An 11,255-nucleotide genomic window follows, 5' to 3' on the forward strand; every position below is an offset into this window, starting at 1 on the left:
TCTTTGGAGTTAGCAGTTATTTTCTCTGAACTTCCTGACTGATGTGTAGTTTCCTCCTCTTGGGGGAAGAAAAAGGAGGTCACCCACTGTCAATCCTTCCTCTTATAGCCATGCTGCACTACTCTATGTCCCACCAGGGAGGTTATTTAGTAACCCGTGTGAACCCATGTAAACACTTGTAAGAACCCATGTAAACATTTGTAAGTACATTTGTAACCCGTGTAAACGATGTAACCCAAATATTAACCATGTAATACAAATGTAAGTACAAATGTAACTCACTCTTGCTTTTGCTATTAAAAAGAAAACCAAATAAAGACAGTAATGGATTAACGGGTTGTTGAAAGACAATGACTCCTGTAACTGACTGACTCCTTTCTTTTGTGAAACTACAAGCAAAAATTTGCATCAAAAGAAAGCATCACCAGCCTGCATCACCAGTGGGCGCAGTCATGCATCACCTTTCCAAGCCAACCCCATGAAGAGAGAAAAAAATGAAGAAATAAAACATGCCACACATAAGTAGTCAAAAAAATTGCAAAATGTAATTACAAAATTTACAAAACCTTATTTAAAAAAAAGGTGGTGGGTGTATAAGTACCAAAAAAAATATTTAAATGAGGTTGCTGTTGAGCTTTGGGTGGAATATGACCTCCCCCCCACCCCACCCCCCGGTCACACTCCTAAGGTGCACTTCATACTGTTCACTCACCCCCACCTGTCTCCCATGCCTGCCGCCAGGCGGCCCACCCAGCCAACAAACTTAGCCTTTCCACCCGCAGGACAGTAGGTGCTGGTGTGCAATGAGCGCCCCCCCCACTGCCAGCCTCCAATTAGCAACCACATATCCCACCTCGCCCCCTGCCCTGCTCGTCCTCCCCTGTACCCCCATTCCCCTCCCCTTCACCCCCCATCTGCTACACCGTACACCCTGCAGACAGACACAGATGTTTAGTTATAAATCTTAAAAGAATTTATTATACTGAAAAGAAAAAGCGCTGCTAGTTGCTGTCAGCAACTCCGGAACAAGTGCCGCTCAACCAGCTTCTCCTTGTTGATATCTCCTTGGTCCCTGCACTGCTGCCCAGCCACATCTCTGTCTTACCATTGCCTGTTGTACTTCTTCAGCTCATGACTCCCTGAAAATCTCTTCACAGGCTTCACAGAAGATGTGCAGCACACAGGCTGCCACTACAAATGCCATGATATTTTCTGGCTCCAGCTCGAGCTGGCATGTAAGCTCCTGCCAACATCCTTTCAATCTGCTAAAGGCATATTCAATAGTCCTCTCCTCTTAATGTTGGACCACCAGCTGAATACATTTCCAAGGTCTGCAAAAACAGACTGTGCTTCTGCAATAAAATTATTTTATTCAGCCATAACAAAAAAGCCTTCATTGTGGGACTAACTAGGAGACGACAGGCCAAAACACAAGCAGTCAGGGCAGGTGTGAATTGATTTTGGTAACATGGTAACATTCCTGGGCATTGAACAGCCATCCCAATGGACAGTGGCCCAATGGACTTGCTGTTGACCATGAGCTGCTTCCCCATGTCTCAGAAAGTGAAGGCCAGCAGTGTGGTGGTCTCAGAGCAGGAGGCTGATACCTCCAACACACATGGACCCAACTGGACCCGGGAAGAACTGCAAGACTTAATTGACATTTGGTTGGAGCAAAGCATCATGGCTAGTCTGGAAAATAGGAGGAATAAGCCTGTTTATGTCACCATTTCAAAAGCAATGCAGGCTCGAGGGCACAATCGTAATGACCCAGATCCAGTGCAAGATCAAGGCCTTGAGATCTGCATTTTACCATGCCAAAGATGTGAACTCTGGCTCTTGAGCAGGGTGCACAATTGCTCCTTTCTACAACCAGCTGTCCATCATTCTCTCCAAGGATGAGGGCGACACTCCAGATATGCTGACTTTGGGACCGGGTTGAGGAGGAGGAGAGCATGCTGACAGAGGCGGCTCCTCCTGAGAGTTGTACCATGACCATGTCAGAGGAGTATGGAGACTGCTCTGTGCTCTTGGTGGACAGGCACTGCCAAGAAGAAGAGCAAGTCACCCTACACTTGATCCCAGTGCCAGTGTCCCCCTCGACTCCAGGGAGTAGCACAGATCATCTGGAGGAGCAGAAGGAATGGGGAGAAACTGATGTGACCAATGCAGTTCCTCATCCCAAAACTCAATCATCATTTTGTGTTCCTGCGAGGCAAGAAGATGCATGACTGGTGACTTGTAAGTATCTTGTAATGTTCCCATAAAGTGTGAGTGGTGTATCACCCCTCACAAGCTATGCATGCACACTCTGAACAGACTTTGGCCCAAGCATCCCCGTGTTGCACCCTGGGCTGTGGCCTCTCCCTCCCTGCCTGTTACCCCAGGGCTGGGGCCAAAATATGACCCTGCTTCTGGTGGGAGAAAATTCCCAGCCTATCTATGCACACACACGCACACTTATGCTACTTCACACTTGATAGTAGTAATACTGATCAATATTAATCAAACAAAAATGTCTATACTGTTTCAGCTGTATTGTGATTTCCCAATCGAAATAGATAGCATTTCAATTTATTGTGAAAAAATGAAGAGCAGAAAGGAATTGACTGGGGAGCCAACCATTACACAGAAGAGTTGCTGTCATTCAAGCTCCCTGCATGCATGCCTGGCCAAGTATTGCCACTTGCTGCTTTTTCTTTTTGTGTGTCCAGTTCTGGAGTGGATGGGCAGAGGGGGTGGGGGACAATGGACAACTATTTCTTACAACAAGGTGATCCCGGCTTTGGGGTTGCAGGTAAAGAAAGCACTGGAGGACCTCCCATCTTTCCAATAATGCCATGACTCCATAAATACCCTACCTTATAAACAACTATTAACAGCAAGTGATTCATGTGACCTCCTGACTTTTGTGAAATTATCTTGCATACATGCAAAGGATCCCCAGGCTGAGAAGGACGGGAGCAGCCAGCTGACTGACTCCACCCACTCCCAAAACACAATCCACCTATATACATATGAATGAAAGAAAAAACAACTGACACAATTTCAAATTTCTGAACTTTATAACCCATAACAAAAAAAGTTGGTTTCTTGATAGTGTCAATACTGAAACTTTTCTATCTCTGATGTCCATAGTGTTCTGCAGGGAGGAGAAGAAAAAAGGAGAACAGGAGTTTGAACCAGCAAAAGTCAAAACACCACTTGCCTGCCGAACCTCCTCCTCCCCGAGGTCATTGGGACATTTATTACCTATATATCACCAGGGATGCTTCATAGTCTGTCTGGGGGGACAGTCTGGCAGGCAGCGTCTACCTTAACTAGTCATCATGGTTCTAGAATGTGAATTATAAGAAACAGGAAGGTTTGAAATATTGAAGGGTTAAGGGCACACACTGTTGAAAACTTATCATTCTGGAGATGCCACTGTGCTCCACGCTGAACATCGTGCTGGGCGCAGCAGCAGCAGGTGGGGGGCACTGGTGCTGGATGGAACATGAGCGTGGTGGGGGACAGCACATACACTACCACCGGTGGTGGTAGGACAAAACAACTGAACATCCCATAATAGGTTGCTCTGCCATTACCTTCACTACCTGGCTCCCTGCAGTCAGAGGTGGTGTGAAAGCAGGGGGAGGGATGAAGGGATGGATGGGCAGAAAAAATGCTGTTTGAAGACGTTCCAGGGGGACACCCCCGCCCACTCCCCCCCAGGGGGAACATGCATTATAATACATGAAAGAGTTGCTAATCACCCTCAATAAAGGTCCATGCATGCCTTCTTGCCATTGTGCCACTGTTTTATGAACAGAAAAAGTGGCACTTTTTATCAAAATAAAAAAAAAGACAAACTAAGTAAAAGTTCTTAAATTAAATAATAGATAATAATTAAAGTAAGGAAATTATATATATATAAAAATATTAAATATTAAAGCTATCTCTATCTATACAAAATACCTCTATATCTCTACCCATAAACTATCTCTATCTATACAAAATATATCTCTGTCTATAAAACTATCTATACAAAATCTAAACACTATCATTCTGTGTTCTTCTTTTTTCTCTCCATTGATCAGAGGACTTGCTGCATTGTTCAGAGAGAGGGGGAAGAAAGACGACATGAAACTGGGGGGCCAGTGGATATGTTAAATGGCGCATGTGACAGGCAGCAACCACCTGGACTATTTTCCATGGTTCTGGACACAGGACTGTTTGAAATAGGAAGGTTTGAAAAGAAAAATGTTCAAGGAAGTCTTAGGGTAGGGGTAGCAAACTCAAAACTTTGCAAACTTACCATTCTGTTGATGCTGCTGTGCTGGGCAGCTATGAACCTGGTGGGCACAGCAGGCGGGGGGCACGAGTGGTGGGTACACGGGGAGAATATACATTACAGGTGGGAAAAAAATTACCAAGGCGTAATGAACTACCACTTGTTGCACGCTACAGGTTTGCTCTTGCTCAGCCATTTTCCCACCCATGTATATTTAAAATAATATATTTTGAAAGCCGTGCCTCACTCAAACCCGCACCTGATCAGCGGAGCAATGAGAGGGAGGGGTTAAGGATAACACATAAAATAAATTCACAGTACCGGCTAAAGAAAAAGCACAGCACCACCTGGTGGTGAAGAAAAGCAATTACATGTCTTTGAGATGCTTTGAGACGCTCAGTGTGTGCACAACACGATCGGGCGTACTAAGCCGGAGTGCCAGGAAATAAAACTTCTCTGAGCAGGGTTAACTAAAAGTGTTGAAAAGACTTTTAAAGAGGTAGATTGTGCAAACACAAACACAATTGCGGCAGCCGAAACAGGAAACCGTGTGTCGTCTACAAACACCCAATGCTAATCCTAGAAGTATGGGATCCCAGCTACCCCTCCACATATGCAGTGCACTCACAGCAACTTTCTGCATTCATAGAGAACTTCATTTCTACATTTCTCCAAAGGATTTATTCTCTTTTTTACTCACTTATTTGTGCTTCGAAATAGGGATTCAATGCCCAAACAGAATGATTCTTGGTTACCTGTTGGTATGTACAGTTATTTCATTTCCATGCACAAATATTTTGTCATGGTGGTGGGTTTTTTTACAGCAGAGAGGGATAAATTTTAGGAAGGTCTCTGAAAATATGGTAAAAAAATTAACAAATTAATGGAGATGACCACTGGATTTGTGGTGACAGCACTGGCCTAACAGTCAAGAAATCTGTGTTCCATTAGCAGGTATGCCACAGACTTCCTGTGTGATTTTAGATGAGTTATTTCACCTTACAGTCCTTCTGTTTCCCTGTTTATAAAATGAAGATTCTGCAGCAGAATCCTAAGATTCAATTCACCATCTTTGAAAAGCATTTGAGATCTTCAGATAAATAGGCAATGGAAATGGGAAAATATTATGAACTACTCTTAGATCATCTGGTCCAGCCTTTTGCCAATGCACAATTACTCCCCCGCCCCCACCCACTCCACACACACACTGTATTCACCAGGGCTCTGTCCATTCTTGTCCAGTTCACCTTAAGCCAACATTTTGTATGGTTCAGCATCATTAGGTTGACTCCTTATTTTGATTGATTCCAGCCATAATATTAGAAATTTTCTCCCAGCCTGAAGCCAATATTTCCAAGGTTCAGTTTTGTATCAATGATTCAATCTTGACCTTTATTGGTGTTGTGTTTCATTTTTTTCTTCCAGAAAAAGACTGCACCGAAAAGGTCTCCTGAACCCAGGCCCACACCTGCAAATTGTGTGGCTACTTCAAAATCATGCAAGCCGTACTCTAACCCATGTTGTGACTTCTGTGCCTTCTGCCATTGCCGAATTTTTCAGACTGTCTGCTACTGCCGACGGTTAAACTGCTAAACCAAAACCAGGAGCACATGGGGCACTCTGTCTCTCATTAGCCTCTCCAGTATATGTTTCAAACTATCTGTCTCATGTGTATTGCAAGCAAAGCAGAGAGCCTTTGAAGCTGGCTGGTTAGCTGGCTTTGTCTCCCCTACAATTGAATGAATGATTGGTTTTATCTCATGGGGTGAATGCTTCTGGAAACAAGTCAGTACATGAAGTACAGGGACAGAGAGATGGAGACAGAAAGGGTAATCACCAGAGAATTGAAGATGAACTGGTTGCATGTCAGGAAGGAATTCTATTTCTTTCTGAAATCCAAAATTTTATCATATGCTGTAGTACTGCATAATCAAGACTCAAAACCAGCAGGAAAATGGGATAGCATGTGCACTGACTTCTCAAATTCATTTACAGTATGAAACTGACCACATTAAAATAGAAATTGTGAGTACAGTTGAGGACCAAGTGTGTTTATAATGAACTTTAGACCTGCCTACTATGATAGGCACAGGCGACTGGTAGGATGGGTACATGGCCCCCCGAGATTGGCCCCTGACTCAGTATCGCTCGGGCTGGTGGCATGTTGGGCGGGGGGGGGGGGCACTAAGCCGTGGCACAGAAGTATAGGAGTGGATATAGGGCTTTTGGTCCACCCCTGCACCCACCCACAAATTGTGCCCCCCCAGACTCAGAAGGCACCAGTCACCCCTGATGACAGCGCTATACTGTGCAGCATTGTGTCCTGGTTCTAACAAAGGCAAACTGTAAGGATAGCCGTTTCCATGACATGTAGTAAAGACCATGCTGAAACCCTAGATAGAACACACTTTTGGTCCTGTCCTCCCAGGTATGGCAAAACAGTTTATAACCACTGGTCCCCAACTGAATGCCAGCACAGCCAGCTTCAGAACCCTAAAGCTCTTGGACCTCTTACCAGTTACAGTTCAGCATATGGGAAGCTGTTATTTTGCTCTTGATCTCAGATAAGATAAATGCATGTAACAATGATATCAATATTGAACGATACAGATGTAAGGTGTTAGGATGTAACTGTTAAATCTGCATGCTCTTATTTTAATATAAGTTTACCAGAACTATTGTAATTTTAACACATTTTATTCAGGGTTAAAACACCCCTGTAAAAACAGCTAAAAGTTATGTCTGTCCATAACCTCAGTCTCCTAGTTTTTTTTTTCTAATGATACTCAGCAGCATCATTTGGTCAGCTTAGAAACTCTCCCTACCATTACCAAGAGCAAGCCTATTTAAGGGGTAGGCAAACTATGGCCCATGACTCACATGCAGCTCCCAACAATTTAAATGCATCTCTAGAAATAATAGCTAAATAAAAACACTATTTTTCTCTCCGTCCATTTATTATTTTTTATTTTATTTATTCTAAGAGGTCATTTAATGACAAATTATTACTTGACCTGGGACATGCCACACATATCATTGACTCTATGCATGTACACACCAGAAGTATTGTGTTCTATGGCTCTCAGCCATGTCAAAATTTGGTTTGCGATTACATGGGCAAGAGTTGCCTTCTTGCATCCTCTCATTCTCTATTTACATCCAAACTTGGAATCATTACTTCATTTTAACTGCTTACTTCTAAACATAGATGAGGGCTACAAGACTCAAAAAATGTAGACATTCTCTCAAATATAAATGCTAATATTTGCTCAAACGTTTTGTTCTCCCTCCCCTGCCCCAGTCTAAAGCCCAGCAAAAAACAGGCCAGATGTTGACAGAGAACAGATAAGTGTCAGTCTCTCCCTCCATAAAGTTGAGAGAGAGGAACCCAAGAGAGTCTAAACAGTGACAGAAAAAAATTGTATGCATTCCTTCCCCTTTGCACAACCGATTAGGGGCCATAAATCTTGCAAGGTTGGATTCTGTTAAAAAGTTGGTAGATGTTTCCTGTAATCAGACATACGGGTTCAAGAGTCTGTAAACAATTTGGGTCTGGGAGGGAAAGGCAAGATAAGAGGGTTCTCATAGATGTACCAGTTAAAGATATAGGCCAGACCCTACCAACCTTTTACTCAAGTTGATTGGTATTTCTTTCTGCCATAAGCTGGTTTACAAAATAAGATACTTCTCAATATGAGCACGAGTGACAGGATCTAGCCAGTAACATTCCTAAATGGATTGGCATAAAACTGTCATATCTAACTACCATATTGATGGGCACATGGAACCTTTCAGAGCACAGAGTGCCTTTCTTGCATAGATACCTTCTTGTTCAAGTGAGTGGTGTCTTGGCTGGAATTAAATTCCTTACTTGAATTGGAATTGCTGAAGTCCTAAAATATTGGCAAGATCAGGCCATTAAAGTCTAATAAAGACTGAATATAGAACCATCAAAGGCTGATCATGTGGCATGGTGAGCATTTCCTGAGATGCTGAGTTCCCACAACTACCAATACCAATTTCAGTGTACTGCAGAATCTGGCCCCATTGAACCATGAGAAATTTGCCCTTATAGTATTTCCAGCCCCAGCAGAAACAAGAAATCTACCAAAAATATACTTTAAAAGGCCTGTTTGCCCAAGTTATGGAGACATTTCAGAGAAATGGATGCATATCTGAACTGATTCTGGGAATTTTGTAACGTTTTCCTAGAGCTGGCATCTTTCTCACCTTTTGCTTACATAAAGCAGTCTTCCAAACAAAAACATTAAAGAGGCTTGGGTTTTAATGGTGCCTGGAAGTAAAAGGAGAAAGTAAAAAGACACCTGTCTACAGTATCCCTTCAGGCAACTTAAAGATGCACATTAATGGCCATTGTATCCCCAACAGTTAAAGGATTGTGAATACAAAATAGAACATTTGTGTGGAAGGATATACAAAATGGAAAGTAAAGAATGTCCACTACTACAACAAGGAGAAGGAAGTTTTCCTAGACATGTTGGTGTGGGAAAAACCATCAAAAAAGTTATTTTTGATTTATACAATAAAATATAGAGCTGGTCAAAAAGCCTACATTTTTTCTGTGGGCTTTCCCTCACTTTCACATGCTCTCCTACTGTTCTGTTGACAATAACTTGCCACTTTATGCTTGTGGTTATCAGGAGGTATCAAAGCACAAGAACCTTTAATGGAATTGCAAATTATTAAGGCAAATTCAGAGATAGGATTTATAGAGCGTAACTTCCTTGATGTTAATCGGAACTGTCATGCACTTCACGAAAGGAAAAGATCTTTTCACATATAGCTGGATGCAAGAGTCTGGGCACATGTATGTACGTGTATCTACATATATAGTAACAAAGCTTTCTTATAGTGTATTATGACACAATTTAATTAACCTGCTTATAAATGGAATTGATTAGGAAAGTATTATGGCATTATTTCAAGTCACTTGTCCAAGTAACTTAGTAAGGAATATGTGTTGTCAAGTCTGGTGCAAATTATCTTAAACAGTCAATACTGTGAAATTGTTATTGGCCTGAATGACTTTCCTCTTTCAGTAGCCATTCACATTGTACAAGCATTTTTTTAGTGTGCAGAAAATAATAAAACACAGATATATATATACAAAATTTGCTTCCTGTATTTCATATGAGTGATTATTTAAGCAAGGGGGTAAAAACAGCCACGTTTTGAAGGGGTCACTGATCAAACTAACAGAATTAAATGTGATGTTTTCAGAAAACAAATTGATGATAAAATGTTTTAAATGACAGAGAGGTGAAGTCAGAACCTTGGACCCTGTAAGTCAAGATAACTCAATGAAATCCCTTGAGAAGCCAAGAGCAGGGATGGTTCACATACAATGCCAATGCACAGCCTTATTCTGCTGACTGAGGTCAATGGAATTCTTGCCACTGCCTACAGGTGAAATGTGACTTGACCCAACTGTGGGAACATCTTTTCAGTGGGTGGGGTACCCAAAACACCCATTAGGTTTTCCAGGTGCTATCTGCTGTCCTGTATATATTTAAGTTGATACTATAGCCTCCATCAAAGACTACTTTAGTTTGGCTCTGAGAAATCATGGGTTCAAGAAATACATATTCAGTGTTAATGGAGACAAAGTGTTATTTGGCATAAGCATTCTGAAGGTTACAGTAGCCTCAAACGTATCACTGGATCCCCTGGCTATAGCTGGGGACTGTGTGAAAGAGCCTGAGAGGAGAAACAGCAATTTTCCATTGCATCCTTCAAGACTTTTTCAGAAGGGGAGTGAACAGAACCATGGTAAAACACTCCCTGCAGGTGAGGAAACAGTTCATCTTGAATACTTACAACAAAGGCTTTTGAAATATGAAATAAGCCACTGTCAGAGGAAGAGATCAAGCCAATTTGGGAAGGAACAAGCAAGTATAGCTAAACTGAGGAGCCCAAAAGGTGACTTATGTAGACACTAAGGGAGATCTGTTTTATGGTGTAAAAAAACATTATAAATGCCTTTCCATACCGTAATGCTCATTACCTACTACAATTTGGGCAGCTATTTCGGACACCTATGACCAACTAAGATGTTGGGTTTCAATACTACCCCCTAAAAGTTGTATAGTTCCTGGGCCTTCCAACGCTATGAAGTCAAGTATGGTACTCTATTCACTGGAAGGATTGTCCAGGCTCAGGGTTACTTAGGTACAGTAAATAGCAGTAGGGTTCTCTTTGACTTCCTGCCCCTGAAGCAGGGGGCTAGACTTGATGATCTTCTGAGGTCCCTTCCAGCCCTAATGTCTATGAAATCTATGAAATCTTATACATTAAAAAAAAAACACCCCACACCAAACCCATATTTCTCCCTCAGGAGCTGGATCTGTTCACAGCATATTTACACCATATTTAAATCAGTGAATTCTCTCTAGTGGGTAAATAATTTGAGCCTCTTCAGAGTTGAATCTTTATATTCTCTAACTGTACGCTTACTTGTTTCTACTGAGTTCAGAGTTAGTGCTTAATTCCATGGGCTTGCACCAATTGTTTGTGGATAATTGCAACATTCCTGTAATCTGTTTTAGCCTAAATTACTGATGTGGTTCTCAAACTTAACACCATTTTATTGTAACTGGGAAAAGAAATAAAAATAATTCAGCATATTCTAAGTACATCAGTATTATCATAGCCACACTTTTTGTATGAGGGTTGGCAGGAAAAAACTCTTCCAGATGTGAATAAGATGAGCGTAGTGTTTTTGTGGCCCAAGCAGGAAGAATGTTCCATCCACAGACAGAGGTATGACAGTCTACTGAACTATACAGAGTTTGTCAAACAATATGAAATAAGAGAACTAGAGTTGGTCACTCTGGTCTTCCTTCTTTCACCCTGGAGGTTTTCCACAGCTAAGTAAGATTACACCAACAATAATTTGGAGTCCTGACCACAGTGAAGCTAACACATATTTATAGTTCATGCTCCAGTCCTATGTGGTACAGAG

General features: G+C 41.9%; 1 protein-coding gene across 2 annotated transcripts in view; it reads left to right on the forward strand.

The window, feature by feature from the left end:
• ASIP (agouti signaling protein) overlaps positions 1 to 6,398 on the forward strand; it is a 60,585-nt gene extending 54,187 nt beyond the window's left edge. For both annotated transcript variants that reach the window (XM_025210746.1, XM_025210747.1), the window contains exon 4: positions 5,699 to 6,398. In XM_025210746.1, the coding sequence (XP_025066531.1) occupies positions 5,699 to 5,866 (168 nt within the window). In that variant the 3' untranslated portion in view covers positions 5,867 to 6,398. The remainder of the gene's footprint in view (positions 1 to 5,698) is intronic.
• Positions 6,399 to 11,255: the final 4,857 nt, after the last annotated feature.

The sequence above is a fragment of the Alligator sinensis genome, unplaced genomic scaffold (assembly GCF_000455745.1).
Source record: "Alligator sinensis unplaced genomic scaffold, ASM45574v1 scaffold690_1, whole genome shotgun sequence".
In the NCBI taxonomy this organism is placed as follows: Eukaryota; Metazoa; Chordata; order Crocodylia; family Alligatoridae; genus Alligator; species Alligator sinensis.